This window comes from Myzus persicae, unplaced genomic scaffold, assembly GCF_001856785.1.
Source record: "Myzus persicae strain clone G006 unplaced genomic scaffold, MPER_G0061.0, whole genome shotgun sequence".
Classification (NCBI taxonomy): Eukaryota; Metazoa; Arthropoda; class Insecta; order Hemiptera; family Aphididae; genus Myzus; species Myzus persicae.
The window spans coordinates 634,357-657,660 of NW_019101991.1; the positions used below are offsets into that span (position 1 = coordinate 634,357).

Here is a 23,304-nt window from a genome sequence, read left to right on the forward strand (position 1 = left end):
GAGTTTATCGGTCACACACATCAAAAATTGTTTGGATCAATTATGATATCCAATACTGCACCTAGTATAATGTGAGAAACTATGGTTTTAACTCGTCGCCAGAGAAAATGTATTGACATTATATGTATAGACCACTCGCGAGTGGTTTGGAACGAACACGACGAGTGCTTTATTTAATATTATCGTGAAATGTACTGTAAAAATAATAGAGTGGCCTAACCTAACCTAACACAGAGTGTTTCACCAACCATGCTCACCTGCAGTATCTTTATTCTATAATTATGCAGTTATTCAAAATCTGATTTTTGGAACCTTTAAATATATTACTCGAAAATGTTTTCAAATTATTGTGATTTTTTATACCGCTGAAAAAATGTCTTGTGGCGGTACAGACTTCTCTTTTTCAAATGAGACACCCCCTTTCTTATTGTAAATTATTTAGTGCACATTTATTTTGTACATTTTGATGTATCAAATTTGAAATTTGGACTAATTGTTCCTTATGGTGTTCTCATGTGAAAAACAGAAGTGTGAGTCACTACCTAACACTCCTTAATTACAACAAAAAGTTACTAAAGAATTTTAAAAAATGGTCATTGAGTAGGTAAATTCAAAAGTTCCAAAAATCAGAACTTGAATAATTCCATCTTTAAATGAAAAATTGGGGGTTGAGCATGCTTGGTGAATCATAATGTACATTAAAGGTATGCCCACAAAATGATCAACTGATAAAGAATAAATGATTTGAGACGATCATTTTGAGAATATTGAAACAATGTCTTGCAACTTGTGACGATAATATTGATCACAAACAAGTCTGTACACATAATAATTATTTAACGTGATTTTCTATATTATTTTAATGATGTGCATATGTTTCGAAATGGAAAATGTTGTAAACAATCTCAATCAAGGTCCGAAGCTGTGACGCAATAAAAGCATTCTACAAAAAATGCTTTCAATAAAAACCAGCGTTACACAAAAGATATCGATTAGAGTTTACGAACAGGTACTTCTTGACAATTATCGCAATTTCACACTTTTAAATAGATTGTGCCGTACATGGTGTGAACTCGAATAAACTAACTTTCTTAAATGTGTGCTAAGTGTAATGAAATCAAATGACGTCTAAGTCAATATAAAATAAATAATGGTATATGAAAATCTAATATACCGGGTGATTGTTTTATCATAGGACATTCGTAATTTCAAAAGTTTAAATGATTTTGAAAAAAAAATTCTTACATGGTTATTCGGGATGTTAAAAACGAATATTGAATAAGATAATATTATACTAAGCGAATAGATTTTTACTCTCCATGGGCTACAACACGAGTAACACAACACCGACGCCTGTTGAATTATTCGGACGGGAAAATCGGGAAATTTTTAAAATATAATATAATATATTATTATGATATAATTATCTGAAATATCTTAAGGCTGAACCACACGATTTCGTAATGTCGATGTTATAAGAAAATATGTTTCACTGGTCAGAATAGTGCTCAAGTCATACTTGACGTTATAGCTAAAGATTTCCTAGTCGAGTTCTATACTATACGTCATCTGCAAAGTGTTGTGCAGTAGGTTATTGACTTGTGACCGGTGTATTGTTATATAAAATGCAATTAATATGCGTGTCTCGACAGTTCGGCGAAAATTAATTATTCTATGAAGAAAAAAATTGTCAAGTGAAATTTTATCACGTTTCGCGAAATTATTGATTCAAACAAATGTAAAAATTGGTACCTATAATATAATATTTTTATACATTTCGAACACATTTTTATAATAATTATGTTCCTGGAAAGTCATCATGCAAGTACCGTAAAGCCATTGAAATGCCCTAAGTTAAAATATCCAACTAAATATACTAACATTGTGATATTTTTTTAACAGGTAGGACATCGATATTCATGTATACAAGTATAGTTGTGAATTAAGAGACGTCGAACTTTTAGTGTTTCTCGGAAATAGAAAACCGTCTGGATAAAAAATCCAAACCGAAAAACATCATAAAAATATAACACCATACATTATTACTCGCAGTGAAATCAAGTTCGCTGTATTCTGGGACATACTGATATCCCAAATTTTGCTTGAATTCGAAGGCATTCGATGGCATTCGGTAGTTTTTTTTTATCGACAACGTCAAAAGAGATGAAAAAATAGAATTTTCAAAATAACCAAAACACTGTTCGTGAATGGTCTACTTCATTCTTCAATATCGCACGGATTTTATTTTTAAGAACTCTGCAGCGCTCCACTCAACAATATTAGATTTTATTATACTCGGATTTATCACTCGACTGCGTTTTAATGTGCACTGTAATTCGATAGGATAGAATTCAGATTATTGTTCCCTAATGTTTTATTAGGTATTTTTTCGTAGAACTCGAAGAAAACGAGTACGGGAAAGACAAAAACAATAAAAAATTGAATATTATAATATGTATCGTCTATCAACAAAATATACTATTACCACGGAAATGTATTATGGTATAATGATAAAATGTGCATGGATACAGGAGATATATTCTGCATCAGGTTGTCTCGCTGTGATTTTAATGGAAGTTTGAAGAAGTTTCATAAGATATATTTAGAAAATTGTCGTACGACTCGCTATATTTTTATTCGGAATTATAATAACAAACTGCGGTACAAGCAGCCGTTATTATTATTTTTTTTTTAGAGGATATAAATGTTGCTGTAGCTCTGCATATAACCGATTGATCAACTTGAAATGTTTTACATCGGTTCGATGCTATTGGGTATAAAAATATGGATGTTCTGCTACATGAGTTATTGTGAACGCATCTTCTCGTCTATAAACCTCACCGAATCGATCTTAACCACCGTGCAAATGTTCAACTAAAATATTGTCAGAAAGTCTTTATTTTGGAATAACGAGGTGCACTATAAATTTAGCACTGAGGAATCAGCGGAGTAGGTGATTTTTGATTTTCGAGACGATTCGGTCTTTCAAATAAAAAACCAAACCTTGGATGACTTCAGAAAAAACGTCATTTTCAGAAATGTTAAATATATATTATTATGGTTCAATACCGAAAACAAAATTTGAAAGTTTCTCATAATACCTATAAGTAGTTTTTCAGCTAAATCGCTTAGCTATACTCTTACACTGCACTACACTCATTTTATTTTATACACTTATGAACACAATTTGTGTGTACTTATTGAAGATTGGAGTTCTCAGAAAATAATTTTATCTCAAAGTATGAAATCAAAAATGACGTCATATTTGTAAAAACTTAAAATTTTGAACTATAAAAAATATAACTTTTGAAAAAATGTTCTTTCATTATGACGACTAGGGTTTTAAAATTTCATGAAATTTATTTCCTTGAAATATTTCATTTCAATGAAAAATAAAAAATAAAATTATTGATTGAAATAATTGAAAATAATAAGGTTTAGATTTTGATATTTATTTTTAGACCTATTTTAAAATACACCAGGAGAATTTGACAAAATAAGAAACAAGTAATAGCCCGTCCATATAAGAAATTAATGTTGGGAAATGAACGTCTATATTTATTTAATAATCATATATTCGTACATTGTACCGCGTAAACGTGATACTCTCCCCAGTCCCTAACGACGTTCATATGATTATAATTTATAATATTATACAAACAAAGAATTTATAATATTTGGTATATTTACATTTTTTTCATAAAATATTGTCAGGACTATTTTACAGCACTAAAAATAAAATATACAAGCATGAAATAATTAATCAACAATATTTATATTTTACTAAGTTTATTCTTTAACTCTTTTGAAAATGTTAACATTTACCTCTTAGATAAGAGAATTTCTGCCATTTTGTGAGCTTCAAAATCATTTCCAAGTCGGCTATCTAGTATTTTTATATATCTGTGTAGTTCGCTTACCATGGTTGATATAAATTATAAGTGATAAGTTATTCACTATCAATATTTTCTGTGTATAATTAATATATTATTTTATTTATAATCATCTATAATCGAACAAGTTTTAAAGAAGAAAAAATATTTTTCAATATTTCAAGGAGAGTGAAATTTTCAATTTTGAAATATTTTAAGTGAAATATTTCAAATTCAGAACCCTAATGACGACTAATGATTTCAAATAATGTAAATAATAAACTTTTATCCGAACAGTAATTACATTTCGAAAAAACGAGTGGCTTGCCATTGAAAAAATCACAGAGGAAATGATGGAATAGGTTATATTCAGTATTCTAAAGTACTAGAGTAAAAGTATTAAAATGCATACTCAAATAATTATTTTGAATATTTAAAAATAAACTTCGACAAATGATTTTGTATACTTTCTCGAGGTGTCCGTATTTAAAATCAAATACTAATTTTCAAATACCTGAATAATTCATTTTGGTTCATAGATTTTCTATTTTAATTTTGAGCACGTATAACAAAAATATAAATGTATAAATGGTATAAATTATAATATATTTTTTTTATTGAAAATCATATAATTCTACTGAATCAAAAATCTAATTTTTCGTCCCGATAAAACAGTTGAATATTAAAAAATTCCACCAAATGATACCGTGTAAAATATATGCTCTGTAAAATTAACTCAAGACACGAAAAACGGTTAAGTTGATTTAAGGTGATAAAAATAGTTTGTAAAAACGTTGAAAGTAGGTATTTGAAATCGCCTATACACATTCTATTCCAAAGTATTTGTATTTGAGCTCGAACGCTCGATTATTCGAACACGCGTCTTAAATATTTTTTCCTCAACGAAGACCAGCGGTGTATCGAATCCTTTTAAAAAATACCCACATATTTTGCAAGACTGAATTTATATCTGCCCGGCACCTATGCAGCGGACGGCTAACGCGGCGGCCGAGCATCGCTGTGCAATTGAGCTCGAGCGGATACATTATAACGGCTGGAAATTATAATGTATAGACACAGTATTGGCGTACTTGAACAGCGACAGCCGTTCACGCGTGCGGTACTTTCAGAGTCTGAGAATGCGAACGGAGTGCGGTTATTTGCGTGTCAAGTATCTGCGGCAAGATAACACCTATTCGTTGCACTCATTCGTCTCGACGCCCCGGATTTGACAGTGATTATCGGTTCTAACGATACATAAATACCCGCGACGGGGGCATTATTTTGCCCGTTATGGACGGATGGGTAGCCCATTCCTTGAGTAATCGCTCGGTGCTCTGTCGCATTCCGCTCGCCGCACTACACCCAATGCCGTGGATCAGATTTTTGCGCGACCACCGGGCTAGACCGCTCACTGCTATGTTCCCTCTGCGCGTTGATAGAATAATATACGAAAGGTCCACAAATTCGCCGTCACACTTGAACGAGTTTTGCCCAATACTCACAAAGTTATTGTACACCGCGACTATGTCGGCCGCACTGGACCTTTCAGATTCGGCAGAGCCGCACTCCAGAGGAGGAGGAGGAGGAGGAGGATGAAGGAATGTCATGGACTTGCGATGATTTTTATGTGCGCACGCGCGCGTGTGTGTGTGAGCGTGAGTGAGTGTGTGTGTGTGTGACGGTTTGCAACAGAAAATTTGTGTCGATCGTCAACATATTATATAATATCGCAGGTGGTTTCCGGTAGCAAATATTGATATTGATTTTAGTACTTTGGGCGGTCAAAAGTGGAAAACTCCCATCACTTTTCTTAACATAATAAATTGCAAGTAAAAACAGCGAGAGAACGAAATATTAACGCAACACCTGCACGAGTATTTGACAATATTGGTTTTGATTTTTTCGGGTAATTTTTAAAAAGGAATAACCGAAATTGCTCGACATTTTCACAAAATATTCATTTTGTTGAACCTAAAAAATATTTTTCAAAATACATTTAGACTATTTTTAAGCTATGCATTGGCATTTAAAATGTTCACCTTTTTAAAAATAAATGGCAATCAAATGATGATTTTTTGAAGAAAAAATGTTGAAATAAATGTTGGATTCGAAAAATAAAACAATTAATAATATAGTCATACTTTTATGACCTCTTGCGATTTCTTGTGCAATAATTAAATAATATAATTCTTAAACAATAAGTGGATAATGTGGATTGTAATTTTTATTTTGAGTATTTTTTGGGCCACAGAGGATAGTCGAATGTTGTATAGTTGATGTTTTATACGATATGATCGACGGGCGCAGTAGGACTGCGTGTAGTGAGCATAGTTAATACCAGAGGTGCCCAACGATAATTTAAAGCACGTAGAACGCACAGATATGTATTTATAGAAAGGGAGTCATACGTCGTAGTTCAAGCGATTTAATGACCTCTCGCGATTTTTTCTTTTAGTTTTATTTTTAATGTAATGAAATTGCGATCACACGGCGTTATGAATAGGCAATATAGGTACATGACGGTCGTGAGTGATATTTTTCCGGTATTTTATAAGTACGTTTATTAGCTAAGATGCAATTATTATTAGTCTATGTTCTCATGTATTATGTAAATATTATAAAGAAGAAATGTAATTTTAAATGATTGAAAATTGAGTAACTTTATAATAATTATAATAAAATAATTTAAATTTAAATTGATAAACAAATATGAGATTTTTATTAAAACGTTTACTACACGTCAAAATCTCAAATTAAATACTGTATTAAACTTGATTGGGGGAGAGTGTTATAAATATCAAAATAATAACTGTTGTTAACACAACCCGTTATTGGTGAGCTGTTATGACCAACGAATTTTCGCAAATAATGTTATCCACTCGTTTAAAAAAAAAAAAAACACAAACAGAGTAACTTTGAAGCACCGAAATGACCTATATCCAACAACCTATAACCATAGACGTTGATGGGAGAGCCATAACAAATACAGAGCGTTTTAGAAACGAATAGATACGCGTGATTGACGTACAGAGCACATCAAACACAAACCGCTCTACTAAATGTTCTTATACAACGACAACATAAACGCGGAAATCGTTTGGTTCTCAGAAACTGCGTGACCCCACAAAAAATAATATGCACCAGATGTCTAAGTCCTCCACGGCCGAAAACGAGTGCACGTATCACTATTATACCTTATGCCTAGAAATGCTTAAATTCATAGCATTATATTATTACGATTGTGTGGGCGGGGAACGAGCAGTACGCACTCATTTCTGGAGTGAAATTGGCTCCTTTCAGAAAACGTTCAGCCGTTCAACGTGCATATTATCATAACCGAGTCCGCAGTCCGTTGACCACAGAGACGGTCGCATTTGCCCTACTATGCCGTTAACTTCCAATGTGCCATCGAGCCCCCTGTAAAATAGCTATTGAAGAGACTTTGGGCTTTGTTATCGTAGTTTGAAACCGTTTATATTATTATGGTAGCACGTATCAAAATTTTTGTTATTGCTATTATTATCGTTATGTTTGTGATTATTATTGTTGTTTTTGTTGTTGTATGTTTCAATAAGCCAATTAAAGTAAACTTTATTTCATAGTACAAAGCGATTCATTGAAATTTTATTACCTCGAAAAGATTCAATGTACTCAATTCTATGTCATTGTACAACATTTTAAAGAAAATCAAATTTTTTCAATTCTCCATCTACCTCTTGTTTTTTTAAATTTCTTACTTTTTTGCATAACAATGTATATTATTATTTTCATACTCCGAACTAAATTATTTTTCTGAGTACTTCAATACACAAAATGTATTACCAAACAAGTAGTTAATTAGTGATAAGTATTTTAATATTTAAGTATAGACGAGTGGAGTAGTTGTTGGACTAAATTTTGTGGGGTACACCTGTAGATTGTTCAGCCCATTAGAGCAAAATGTCATCGACATAAAATTATGAAAAATGAAATGAGTCTATTTTATTACGAAGAAAACATCTTTAAAAGTATTTATAATAACTAATAATTGAAAGTTATTTTTATTGATGTATTCTAATAAGTTCATAAAAACCATGTCTTTTTCGTAAAAAAATATACTTATTTCCCTGAGAAATTGTATTATACATATTATAATATCTTATTGTACAATATTTTATCCATTGTAATATATGACTGAATGATTATTATAACTTTTATTAACATTAAACTATTCAACAGTGTACATTTACAGCCCACAGACTATTATTTTTGGTTTGAAATTAATAATATTTTGTTTATGTTATAGCCAAATAAATAAATAGAAATTCAATTATAGTATGATTGCAAAAAACATTCAAAATAATAATGTATCTTATTTTGTTCTGGTCGTCTATAACTATATGTTTTTTTAATTAAAATACGTGATTAAATATAACCTAAATAATATTATTGAAATGAAAATAATATTTTTTTTCAAAAATAAAAACTATTTTTTTATTTTAACTGTGCTATGTACCAAGTATATATAGATGTTTTACCTATAGAGTATATTAAATGTTTTTAGAATATGCTCCTCAATTGTGTTTTTAAGTAAATGTTTTTAAAAATATTGACTAACAGTTAATTAAACTCAATCCAACTGAAGGGACGACGACCCAAGCCAAAGGAAACAGTTTTCGTTCAATTCATGTTTTCATCATTGCACAATTATTTCCTGGAAATAATAATGCACTGACTCGATTGCGGAAACGCCATAATACAAAAGTTTTTTTTTTTGCAAATAATCAAATAGGCATGGAATGCACTCGAGATTTAAAAGCTTTTCCACATTCATGATCGTGTTGAATTTTAATGAATAAGTCAATCTACGTGTACATATATTGGGGTCATCAGTCTGTTATTAACCTATCTTGACCAAAATTTTAGAAGCTTGCTATTATCGTTATCTTATGAATGTACGATGTTGGTAACAACTAGAGATGTTATCCTGAACATTCTTTTTTCATTAAAATTTTCTGTAACTTTTTTCAAATATAAAAATTTGATTTTAATGTATTTTTCTTAATATAATTAATTTTTGAGGAGGTTGTACTGTTGGTGTGTTAGTTAAATATTTAATGTTTAATAAGGAATTAAACGAAACTGAGAGTATGAATTAAAATTAAAATACATGGGTACCATGATGATAAGACATATTTATCAATTATAAATAATTCTGACTAATGGTATTGTGTTAAAGCTAGGTGCTAGGTACAATGTAATTTGTAATTTGTAATAACTACTCATAAAAAGTAGTTAGTGTAAAATTGATTGTGTAAATAACTCATACAATAAATAACAAAAAATAACAAATAATGTGGGAAAAGGTTTGTACCCTCAACATTTATACTAAAGTAAAAATATAAATTTTTTATAAATAGATAAAAATTCACATTTATTACTGTGATAAATGTATTTGTTTTTGGACTTCTTATAATATTATGTTTAATAGAATAACATTAAAATGGTAAATGGTAATACATACGAGTACACAGTTTTAATTGATATAATCATATAGATTAAATATGCTATACAACATCAAATGGTTCTATTAGATAAAAAAATTATAACATTTTCAACGTTTTGAAATTTTTTTACGATAAAACGTTTTTATAAAAATGTACATCGCTGGTAACAATATTTGAGGAATAGTTCAAAAAACCCGAACATTATGTTATGAGTTATTTAACTGATTAGTATTATGAAACTATCAAATATTAATAATGTATGATGCCGTGCAATATCATGGGCGAATATTTTTTTTAATACCAGACACTCACTTGGTAGTTTATTATTTTAGAAAATATAAATTCGCTATCGTACATTGATGTAGAAATAGGAACGAGTGTTGTATTTACTCGGTTAAACATAATAAACATGTACATATTTTATTATTAATAAGTTTATAATATACTCGTATACCACACGAATTTTAAACTTGTGTTTTTCTTTTATTAATTATCTTTTCATAACTCACGAGTAGTTGATTATATTTCTCTGCACGTACATTTTAGATTGGCAAGATTCTACCCTAAAATCGCGTAATAATTAACTGTGGACAATTTATGTAAATATATTATAAAACATTCATAAGTAGGCGAATAACTGAATGAAAATACAGTCGAATAAACAAAACTCCCGATTCCTAGGGAAAAATTCTTCGGGATAGACGGTGCAGTAACCCGACCACTATATAACAAGACTTATTTCAAGGCCTAAAATATTTAAGACCTCGCAAGTCCAGAGCATAGTCTCGCCCCCGAGATAAAGCGTATAAATTACATCGGGTTATAATAATAACCGTAGGTATACGATAGGTGCATCAATCGTAGTTCTGTTTAACCTGTGCCCGGAAATATTTATTTAATTTATAACATCAGCGATAATTAATACAACAAAATACGATTAAACCTTGTCGAACCCTATTGAATTCATTATTTACGTCACATTATTATATTATTATTATATTATCACATTATATCGGGATCATATTATTGAATCGTATGAAAAAAAAAAAAAAATGTAAACTTAAATAATAAAAACAATACTTGTATTTAACTATTACTACGAGTTCTAAACATTCCCCTTATCTTTCGTTATGACGATAATTTTCACTTAAAAGTAAATAGATTAGTACAATATACATGGACGTTTATAACAGAGGTGACGATTTCACGTGTACATGAATCATTATTGTAGGCACATATTTATACAACGTCGGGTATTTACCCAAATTGTATTTACCAACAACTACTTTAGAGGTACCCATCTACAGTGTACACACTTCTCTAGAGTCAACGATTATTTTGAATGAAAATAAAAGATGACGATCAAATCGTATACGGCCATAATATATCTTACATTTAGAAATATGTTAGACTTTTTTATAGCTCCTTCGTAGGTCACTGACCAATTATGGCGTAGACATTATAATATATTATTATCACGCAAAACAATATTATATTATCTACGATGCAGAATTAATATAATGATTCTATTTTCGCAGTCAATTTATAGTTAGCAAGTTTACTGCAAATTCGCAGCTGTGATATAATACTCGTTAGGTAGTTGATTTAAGTGTTTGAAGACGTTGGGTGTGGAAAACTTCATTATTATTATGATTATTTATTTTGTACATTATATCACTACAGAAATACGGTTATGTAACTTTATCGAGAAGTCACGTGAAAACCACTACACAAGTTGAAAGAAAACAAAAAACAAAAAATACGTTGATCTGAAAGCTTTCATTCAAGCAACTTTTTTAATTTGATTTATATTTGTATTCATTATTCATATAGCCTAATTAGAATTTTTTAAATCAGGCTAATTTTAAAGTTTTATTAATGAAAGTCAAATACAAATGCCCCTATTACGTGCTATTGAGCTAATTTTTTTGTATACTTATATAGGTAATCATTTTCTAAAATCGTGAAAAGCATTAACGTTAATTTTGTTTTGTTCTACTCATATTATGCTATTCAATTAATTTAATATATGCAACATTGCAATGGTATCAATTTTATCATAGGAAGGCGAGTGATTTTTGTTTGTAAAAAAATGTAGATACAATGTATAAACAAATCAACTATAATTCATTTTCGTTTAATTTTATGGCGACTTAAATTTAAAAAAGAATGTTCGAATCTTGGAAACATTAAAACGATACATATTTCAAGCATAAACTGTACTAAAATATTCAATTTATTTTTGCAAAATTGCACCAGGAATTCACAAGAAATATTTTCATGGGTAGCTTTATTTAGTGACTCGGTGATTCTGTGTATGTGTTGTCGATTTTCTTATATTGTTTGTTTCTTGCTTAATGCGAGTGAAAAACTTTCCAAAGAAGTAGAATGGCGAAAAGTAGTTACGAAAACAAACAAAAGACATGAATTATGACATGTAATGAAAGAAAAAAATATGCTGCGCATAGAAAAATGCCTGAAACCAAAGTCCTGTTTTGTGAACTTAATGTGATAGTTGGGTTATTATTTTGGATGAATTTAATATAATTTTCCAAACTTTTTTAAATAAAAACCCAGCAAATGCGATTCCTATATAGTATATTAGTATATAACTTAGGTACCTACATATTTTGAACACATCACATATGCGTTTCACGCATACATTTCGTACGACTTAAAGTTATAGTGAAACGTATTAAGACAAAAATGTATTATTCGCACTTTTGATATTATAAATAAAAGAATTAGTGGATAACGGTGAACAGACACATTATGATCGTTCGCCTTGATTCGCTATCGTTTTATTGAAGGACAATGACGGCGATGGTGATGTAAATAATTATGATTTATGATAAATTGGTATGCATAATGCATATTGCAATCGAAAAAACCGATTTCGAATATTAATCGATTTACTCTGATCGTTCATATAGATCAATCGTTTTTAAATTAAAGAGTACCTAATATGATGTGCGTCATTTGAGGTGTTGCAGGGTATGCTTAGGGTACGTAAAATTGATCAAGATCGTATTTTGGCCTGACTATTATAATTTTTCTTAATTGGTCTTATGCATCGGCAACAACAATGACCATGTGATATTATTATTAATGTATTATTTAAAATAAATAAAATAATGTTTATTTTATGGAAGCTATCGTGAATTTATAGTGTTATTTAGAACTCATGGTATCCCACATAAATTCTCTCATTGGGGCCCAAAATGTTGAAAAAAAATACAATGTTATTACTTTTTTAAGTACGTAAGTGTCCATAAATATTTAAATTGAAATTAAAATAATTTGAGTATTAACTTATTATTATTATTTATTAGGTTTACAATATTCACAATGTATTAGATTATTAGATGGAAAATGTAAAGATTCTAATAACTCTATTGTACAATGTAAGTACCACACAAAGGTATACAAAGGTATCTTTCAAAAAGTTGAAATAACACAACTGACTCGTTGGCTTTCAAAGATTATAATATATAATATATTTTACTGAATATATTTATATTACTATAAATAGTAAATATCAATAAATGTTTATGACAATTCCAAATAATATAAGAACCTCAGGTTACAAATTTGTTCAAAAGAAATATAAAAGAATAACGTCATAAAACGATTGTAACAGATATTCAAACTTAAAATCTCTGAACAAAACATTGGTTGACTTGTGATATTTAAGGATTTTGATGTAATATCGTTATTATTCATAAAAATATTATATTTCACACACATTTTGAATTCATAATTAAATCATGTACTTAGGTATCTGCCTAATAATCGCAGAGAGTGTCAAATCACATAATTCAAAACCAAATGTAGCTAGGATGACTAATAATCAATTTGTATTAATTACTTGTTAATAATTTATACTCATAACATTATTATTTAATAGATGTATTTTGTTGTAATTATTTTTCATACATTAAGCAATGTACTTAAAAAATGTATAATGCTATTGATTATTTGGAGAAAAAATTAAATGTTGGTTTATAATAATAATTGTATTTCTAACATATATATACACCAACAGTAATAAAACTTTTAAAATAAACTTATTAAAATAAATTCTCAGCCATGTTCTTGCGGATTAAAATATACCAATAAAAAATATGCAAAAGATATTAAAAATGTAAATTATATTTATACCCATATTAATATTACAAAATACGTGTATTCGTTATAACGTCAATTATTTTTGAAAAATATTTAATAAACAATTTTAAATGCATCATTTTTTCTCTCAATATGAAATAAATACATTTTAAAATAAACAGAGATATGCTTATAAATTATGCACTTTAACATACGAATATAATATCTAAAGTGTACAGGAATGTGCAGTACCTACACAGTTTTGTGTTTTAAAATAGCGCACTTCAAAGTCTTGAACAAAATGTGAATCTTGTTTCGAGTTCAAACGAAAGTCAGAAAATCTGTAGGCAAGAACAGTAAATTCACAGCCATTCTGTAAGCTATCAAATTCCTTGATTATAATATATAGTGATCACAATAACGGATGGTTTAGTTCCTCCGACGTCTATATCGATGATAACAGCTGGGTGAAATAATTTTAAAAAATGTCGGGAATTCATTGCAACATTACCTTTGCACAACTCGAACACACCCACAGTCGGTTACGTCGGTCAATAACGCTCGGATCGGAGTGATCCATTTTTTTTTGTTGGACAGTGTGCGATTGCTGCAAGACCCGATGGCGGTGCACCACGTGTAACCAGAGACGAACTGCTAAACAGTGCGTTTTATGCTCACGAAAAATGTATTGAAGAATAGTTTTACGAACAATGGGAGAAAAGGATCTATACGAATGCTACGAAATCGAATACGTTTTTGAAATAGTACTCCGGTACGTAAATAAATGTTCGAACCCACGTTTATGCCTAGGTATGTGCATAATATTATCGTCGTTTTTTGAGCATTTCACTGTGCTCTCGCAGTCATCAAAATATTCCGACGAAGACTTGCTGGTGTATATTATCTGCTACAGGTACGCGAGCCTCTTAAAAATGTGTGAAAGCGTAAGCGGAGTGTTTGATTTCGGTCGACACCGTCGACCACAATCGTAAAACATAATATAACGATGACGTTTATAATATTTCCGTTTATTTTTGGCAACAGCGGCGGCGTTTCGGTCGTGGGGAAGTGCGAAATGGAAATAGATTTTTTTTAAAAATGAAATCGTTTGAAACTAGACGGCGGGAGCGCCGCGAATGATGATGGTTGCGAATGTGTACAGCGTATTACATTGACGTTTAATTTTGGAGAACGTCAATTAATCAGCAAATCGAATTTTTTTTTTTTTATTGAGACTATAATATAATTTGTGTGTACTTAAGAGGATGTTATGCAACATAGACCAAATGCTTACACCTAAAATCATTTTTATGGTTTTTGAGTCTTTGAGTAAAATGACCTATTGCAAAAATTATAGAAGATAATTTTTGTGAAGGGTTTGACAATACCGGTTTTATTATTATTTGACTTTGTATTCAACTTTTAAAATAATAAAAAAAATTGTTTAAACTGTTTTGAGATAATATTTAGACAAATCGATATGTCTACCCTCAAAAATATTATCCTCTCTCATTTTCGTTATGGATGATTTTACTCTACGATTACTCAAAAACTTTTTAAAAAATGACTCTGCTTAAATGCATTTTGTCTATGTTACGCGCTTGGGCAAAACAAAGAAAACAATCAGTGCTCTGAAATCCTCTATTAACAATAAGTTAGATTGTTTTTCTAATGAATTAAACTATAAGCTCGTCGACGGCTTTCATGACAGAATTGATTTAAATAGCAGCTCTAAAATCGAATTTGGTGACGACATAATAAACATGTGTATGTAAAAATACACGGTTCATAGAATCTTCCCTTCGAACTACTCGACTTTTCAGAAAATTAAATTATTTTGTCCAGTGTTTGACTGCTTCAATAAACAATTATTCCGCGTAATAGAGTCACTAACGACTTGTTTGTATTTTGCGTAAATAATTGGTCGACGAACAGTGGTCGGAATTTGATTGAGCGGTAATAGATATGTGTCCTCGGTATAAAATTCCTACAGGAATATATTATACTCCCCACCGATATTCGGATCAAAAGACCTTTTCATACGAAACGCGTAGGTGGTATAGTGATTTTACATTTCTCATTTCAAGGTCGCGGGGCTAAAGACGGCGGCGGTGACGGTGGTTCAATAACTTTTTACATTTTCCTACCGCCAAGTTATTTTTGGCAATTCTACTGTTATGATATAATATAGGTACTCGTGCTAGTCGTACTTGAAAAGCGAAAAATCAATTTGAATATATATTACACATAAGCTGATTTGTTTTTTTTTCAACGACAAAATTATTGTAAACCGTCCAAACTCCGACCTTTCAGTTTATTTACTTTCAACAAATTTGACTACCTACCTACGTACTAACCACCCGGGGAGGGCGATGAACCAAGTTTGCTTTCGAGTCCAAATGATAGGTGTGTGATTGCGGCGAGACTACTGGCGATCATACAACTTACGGGATCCCGAGGTATATATATATATCTAATATCGAATACAAAATTATTTTGTGTTTTCTCTTTGTGGCATTGACATGGCTGCAGTGGACTGTGGTGGACAAAAGTTACCCAAAAATACACACGTAAGTAATATATATGAATAACATATGTTCACCAACGAATATACTCGAATTTATTCTTTATGTTTTAAAATTAAAATATAAAAAAAGCTCAACGAGGTTCACTAAATAATATTCTTATTTCTAAATTTGATAATAGGTCAATTGGCTAAAAAAATTAATCATAATAGAGTTAAACTGACTATCCAGAACCTTACAATTTTCTATGTTGCGGGTTTTTAAGATGAAAACAGCACATGCGAGTGTGGAGTAATCTTATCATGTTCTCATTACTTTTATGCTTAAATTATGCGTATATTCAAATTATGTTTATGGTATTTTTAATGCACTTAAAGACACCATATTATTTTAGAATCATTGAGGTTTTGTTTTAACACCTAAGGGATTCGACAATACAATCTTCTGTTTTTTAAATAGGAATACAAATGTAAGACTCTTAATAATTCAGCAGATATTATTTGTGATTTTTGATACATCTAAATCAAAATTAAAGCGAATTGTTTTTGAGTTATAAAGATATAATATGTCTATTGTCTACCGTATGATAATGGGTTAAGCAGATACGAGGGCTTAGACGATTTGAAAAAGTCAGCAATTACTATGGATCTATCAATATAAATAATTTGTAAAAATGATACAAGTTACAAGTATAATAAATACTACATCCTCTATTTCATAATATTTTTAATTTTATTTTTATGAAACAATTTTCTAAGGATTATTATGCTTAGTATAAACATTTTAATAACTCAGAAACTATTTAATAGAATTTTGATTCATATATTACATCAACATTTTCAAGAACTTCATCTGATAAATAATTTTCTGTACGAGTATGGGGAGGGGGGTTTAATCGGAAGATTGTATCACCACAAGACAATCTTTAAGCAATACCAAAAATATCAGAAATTTGGAAAATGGTCTTTAGGTATACTTTAAAATTCTAAAAATCAGAATTTGAACAAATGTTCAACTAAAGAGGAAAATGGGGCTAAGTATGCTTCAAAAATCACTCTGAATATTGTGTTTACCAGCTACGGATAAGTTTGAAGTATTTTTCGTGAACGGATAGAGAGTATGACAAAGTCAAATACCTGCCCACGGAAAATTCCGATTGTATATTATTTGATCGCGTACAATATGTTCTATACGTATGTCACATTTTATTTTTAGGGAAGAAAAAAAATTATCACAAACGTAAACACGCTACTTTTACACAAAAAGCACTGCACGGAGAAATACGCCTTCTGCTCCGGCGTTCGACGAAAGTACACAATTAAACGGTGACGTCGCTGTTGTGAGTTAATAAAAAAAAATGGGTTTTGTCCGCTTTGACCGTTCTCGAAAGACGGCAAATAACGGAACGAAATAATAGTGGATTTTCGAATATACCTACCTATATATTATAAGTATAAGTGCACTGTTCATTGTTGATTTCAATTTTTTAATTCTGTTTGTTTGGCTTCATATTTACAAATCCCTAAACGGAGCGACCGGCAGGGTTGTCAGTATTTGGTGGTTGTACAATATTGCACAATTTCAGAAGCGAAAAAATGGTTTCCCAGTTATTCTATGGCATGAAATGTATTATTTATTCACAAAACTTTGATTCTTTGTTATAAAAAGCAACTCTTTTCGATTTTCAACCTTAGCTGTAACTTGTGATATCAGTAGAAAAGTGATAACGATAACGATAATTCACTAACTACCATTCATCTTATAGTTGTAAAATCAAAAACATAGTATAACTAGTATAAGTATTGTAGTTTTTTCAGTAAGTATCTATCAAATTATATTTTTATAGTTAAAGTTCGGTAAATGTGACAAACTATACAAGAATCTCATTCGCAGCACAAGAGCAAAAAATTATAAGGAATTGTCAGAGAGAAGAATTCTAAGTAAAAATACTAATTTTAGGATGGTGAGGCGAGTGGCAAAACAGTATTTCTATTACACGTGAAATTCAAACACGCCCCGAGAGAGTGAGAGTATAAAGGTTGGTACAAATAGGTTGAGTGGTCGATAACGAAAAAAAATAAAATCGTCCAATATACTATAGTAAAAGTAGTAAAAGCAATAAGTTATAACTACCTAATAAAATAATAACTAATAAGCAGTGGCGTCATTTGGATACGGCTTTTAAATTAGAACCTAACTACGTTTCCTAAATTCCTTAAACGTTTTCGTATATTTTGGTATTGACTGTCGAGTGTTGAATTATATGGTCTGCGTGGCGTGAATACATGCTATCAAATTACATCTAACGTCCGTCGTATTGTTACCTATGCTTAATATTAATTGCTAGACCTTGGATATACACATATAATGTGTAAATGTTTATTAGTTATTTGAATTTGAATTGTTCTAAAACATTAAATTAATATTTTTATCGTATTTTTTTGTTTACATATAAGAGCATTAAAATTCAACTTTAAAACAATTATTACTATTTTTTTTTTATCTTAAATACGTTTTTTGTGTTTATAATATAAAAATAATAAAACGTAAGAACACTGCAAATCTTGTCTTTTGTAGGGTCCTACATGCATATTTTGTATTTGCCTGAGTGATTTTGTACTTTTTTGGATGACAACATACATTATTAATATTATATTATTCCGAAGCAGAAGTTCGGAGTATTTCGATCTATAGAAATCAAATTTTGGACAAGCAGCTTATTAACTATAATGAACAATATTATTCAAAGTTGGTTGAGTTTTTTTGTAGTGGATAAACTTTTTGCGGAGAACTCCTATATACTACTCCACCTTGCACATCAATACTTATAATTTAAAAGCTACTCGTCCGAAATTCGATTTAAGTGTATAGAAGTACTCTTGAAAATATTAAGAATAAGAAATTGAAAATAAATGGTGTCATTTAAATTATTTTTAAAAATGATAACGATAAAAAATAATAAAGTATAATTTGTAGCAAAAATGTTGTTAAATAACAACTTTAAATTATGTACATAAATCTCTTTCAAAAACTTTAATAGACCTTGAAAGTTGCAATAAAAAAGTGTCTTACGTTTAATGCATTACTGGTATGAATAAATAAGCTTTAGGGGATCGCAGTTGTAACAGAGTTATGAACCGAAATTGATGATTCGAGCTACTGTCAGACACCAAATTCTTTGAAATAAAATAATTGATTGTTATTTATTAATTTTTTGTGAAACAACCTTAGTGATTGTATTGAATTTGACGTCACTGCTGGTGAGCAGATTTGTGTAAATTACTTTTAATAAATATTATTTGGGTGAAATACTTGAATACATATAAAAATAACATTGAAAATAAATAGGTATTCAAAATATTTGTTTTTGTTATAGAAATAAAAGAATGAATTTTGTTTTTAAAAAAATTTTAAATTATGGCCAATGTTAAAATATAATGAATTTTTTATATAATAGTATTAAATTATGATTTACTACATATCAATAAATATATTAAAATAAAAAATTTAATTTTAATACTATAAAAGACGTATAATACTTTGAAATACTATCACAAGTATTCAGAACACTGCATTAGAAACTTTTGGCCAGTTTTGGGAAACATTGTTCCAAAAGTATCCCAAAGTATACTACCCCCAATTCGACTACAATACAATATATTTTATATTTAATAATTAGTTAATTATATACACAAGGTGGTGCTCACTTGGCGACTGTCGAGAAGGCTTCGCGTCTGAAACTGGCTGTGAGTATGGTGTAGAGGAACGGGTTGGCGCACGAGTTGATGGGGTAGAAGAAGACGAGCAAAATTTTTGACTTGGTGACGTCGATGAGCGGGTAGCCGAGCAGAGCGGTGAAGCCGAAGAAGATGACGGGCGCGGTGCACGCGAAGTTTGTGCCGATCAAGACGGATATCTTGCGGGCCACCGAAGCCTCCCCTTTCGCAGCGTGTCGGGTCTCGTAGCTCAGTGACATGTAGATCTGCACGTAACAGAACAGCATCAGCACGAACGCGGCCGCTCCGAACGCCAACAGCGTGAACACGTAGCACATTCCGCTCGCGCGTGCCGTGTCCATCGGCAGGCAGATGCTATGCTCGGCAAAACGACGACATATTTTATGATATTAGAATATAACAACGACAACTAAAGTCGGATTCGCAGCTACGCCGTGTTGTCGATCAGAGAGCATTATGGATACATAAAACTACTGGATGGCCGACCATCCTATATGTGTACCTGTTACACTGAATTTGGACGCCATATGCTGTGTGGGGTTTGTTTACACCTGTTAACACGTATTACAGCCCACATGTCAGAGTTTCAGACATTTAAGTGAACATTTCTTAAGGGCTCACAGCTCCGGTAAAAATTACCCACACGACAAATGCCGGAAAAACTCATTGATAAGAATAAGTCGGCCGCATATTATGGTGGTTTTATATATCCATAGATTAGACATTTCTTTTTTGGTACCATATTGTAATAACCAAATTACAACTGAGTATACCGAGAATTGACTAAACCTCAACTTTTAAACCAATATGGTTACAAGTTGTAACCATAGTTACTACGCCCTCGCACGACACGACACACGAAGTAGCTGTGAATACGCCTTAAGGTGGTTCTAGTCAGTCAAAATCGTTTTTAAACTCTCCGCCTCGACAAGATTGTGAGACTTTGGATTGTTCGATTTTAATACCGTTAAAATAATAACATTTCTTTATGTCTCCTCTAGAGAACAGTCGGACAATATAATAATATAATAATATCATAAAATGTCAGATGTTATAACATTTTTGTTCAATCATATATTCATATATTGTATTGAAGAAATTCAAATTTTAAAAAAAGTCCTCGACTCTTCTCTAGTGGATATGTAAAAAAATGTTAGGATTTTTACAATATGAAAATCGCACCAGCCTAAGTGTTTTTAACAATTTTGTCACGACCGAGGTATGTTTCTACTCAAAAGTAACCGAATACTTTTTCCTGATTTAATATACTGACAGTACCCACCTGCGAACAACACGTTAATATATACTGCAGTGTATATCGCACACACACCAATGCTAATTTACACTCGCACACATTCACATGACTGGATGTACCTGCCACATAATTTGCCTAATTCTTACTCCTTATCGAAAATGACTAAAATGTCATGTTTAAACACTATATAGTAATTGGAAGTGTGCGTGTATAATATATATGTAACGCACATTAGATATTTCAACACGTGACTGTCTACAATTATTACTCAGTCCCTATATAATAATTAATAAGATGACATTAAATTGAGACCCAGCCGCAATGGCGTAGTCAGGATTGCAGTGCTGAAAATTTGCTGTATAAAGGAGGTTTTACTATGATCCCTTATAAGACGTCATCCCTGATTATTCCCAGGATATATTACGCTACAGACTTTTGCAGTAACCTCCATGCAAATTATATAGTTTTGTTATTATATAATCTTAAGCGTAATATGTTCACAGAACATTGTAGAACAAATTATTAAATTTCCCCGAAATTTCGGAGAGCGCTGGAGCCTCCTTACCACCCTTTTGTCCCAGATTAATTTTAGCTGCGGAAAATCCGTCTGGTGAATTTTCTGTAGCATAAAATATGTAGGAATTAGCCGGGAGGTAAGATATTTTAATGTGTGTCATACGTAGGCATTTTGATCGGCGACGACCTTGAATACGGTGCTCAATATGGTAAGGTATTTTCGTCAATGCTGGTCGTGCAACGGAGTGGACACCGAGAGATATTTTATAGGCTCTGTGGTGAATACGTCACAGGCAGACAAGCTGTGTCGAATACCTCGTGATCACTGTACACACAGATACGAGAGTGAAATCAAGAAGTACCTGTATTATGTTGAGTGAAAAACAATATCGATTTTTATAAAAAAAAGCAAAAAAGTGGCTTTAAATTTTGATTTCATAAAATTATTGCCGAAAGACGAAATTCATCGTTGGACTTGTTCTTCCCGAGAGTAGCCCTGTTCAAGTGGTTTTTTCAAAATCTTCTCCTAGTCATGTGTTGTTTTAAAAAATTGTAAGGAACACAATCATGAAAAGGGTGATGAAAAATTGATTGCACGACAGTCAAATGTCAATTAATTGTAAACGTGTTTAAAAAAAAGCCGTGTAAGGTACTAGAGCGACAGGTACCCACGTCGATTCTACCACAAAAGTTAGCAGCGAACAATATTATATTATTCAATTAGCTCACGTCTAAAAATATTTTGACTGAAAATTGTTTTTTGATTGAATAAGAAAGTTTAGAAGTAACCAGGATAACCACGGTAAAAAATATGGAGGTGACGGAATCGCGATAGGTTGTTTTATAACTACATATTGTACTGACGTAGTCGGGCGTGACTATTTTTTCGCCCAAACTGATTTCATTATTCGTTCAAGAATGATGGAATCGACGGGATGTTGGCGGAATTGATGGGGTCCCCTCTCTCATACACATAGTGACTTGATAATTAACATCCTTGCAACAACAATAACAACAACATCAATACCGATAACAGTTTACTATTGTGTGTATATATTTATTTAATACAGGTATATACACGATAGATTATATACAAGCGCAACAGACATTCTCGGTTTGACCGCAGACGTCTGACCGCCGCGGTTTTCACTGGAAAACTAACCCCCTCAATCCCAGCCCCCTCTAAACAATTCCTCTCCGGCAACCCCTTCAATCAACCCCCCCCCCCCCCAAAAAATTCACTCTCGTCGAATTCCACCAATACTCAGTATTCACGGACTACCTATAAATATATATATATATATTATATTATATATTGTGTGGTGTTCTACACTCATGCTCGTGCCTAGCTGTGTGTTTATAATATATATAAATATTAAGTTTGCTTGCACACAAGGGTACTCGATGAGGTATTATTGTTTCATCGTTCGTACTACAACCTAGCAGTACCTACATAATACAATAATATTGTTATACATAGCACGACATACTTGTTATTGTTGTTTACGTTGTTATTGTTGTTGTTGTTGTTGTTACGCATGTGATCGACGACGGATTTGGGCTTAAAGTGTGTATGACAATAATATAATATTATGGTCGATATACTGAGCAGCTGTAGTACACTATACTTAAACATAGCATATACAGGGTATAACAGGAAAACCTGACAAATGAAACAACTTTTGTTCTAAACAATATCTTTAAATTTGTATTATGTATATCATTTATTGACTCTTGCGCTACACGTATTACACAACATTTTTTATTTTTATTTTTTAATACTGGAAAAACATTTAATTTAAC

At 31.1% G+C, this 23,304-nt stretch overlaps 1 protein-coding gene across 3 annotated transcripts in view; it reads right to left on the reverse strand.

Moving 5' to 3' along the window:
- The window catches only part of LOC111030913 (lutropin-choriogonadotropic hormone receptor-like), a 64,532-nt gene that overhangs the window by 8,712 nt on the left and 32,516 nt on the right, over positions 1 to 23,304 (reverse strand). For all 3 annotated transcript variants that reach the window (XM_022310643.1, XM_022310642.1, XM_022310644.1), the window contains exon 15: positions 19,701 to 20,084. In XM_022310643.1, the coding sequence (XP_022166335.1) occupies positions 19,701 to 20,084 (384 nt within the window). The remainder of the gene's footprint in view (positions 1 to 19,700; positions 20,085 to 23,304) is intronic.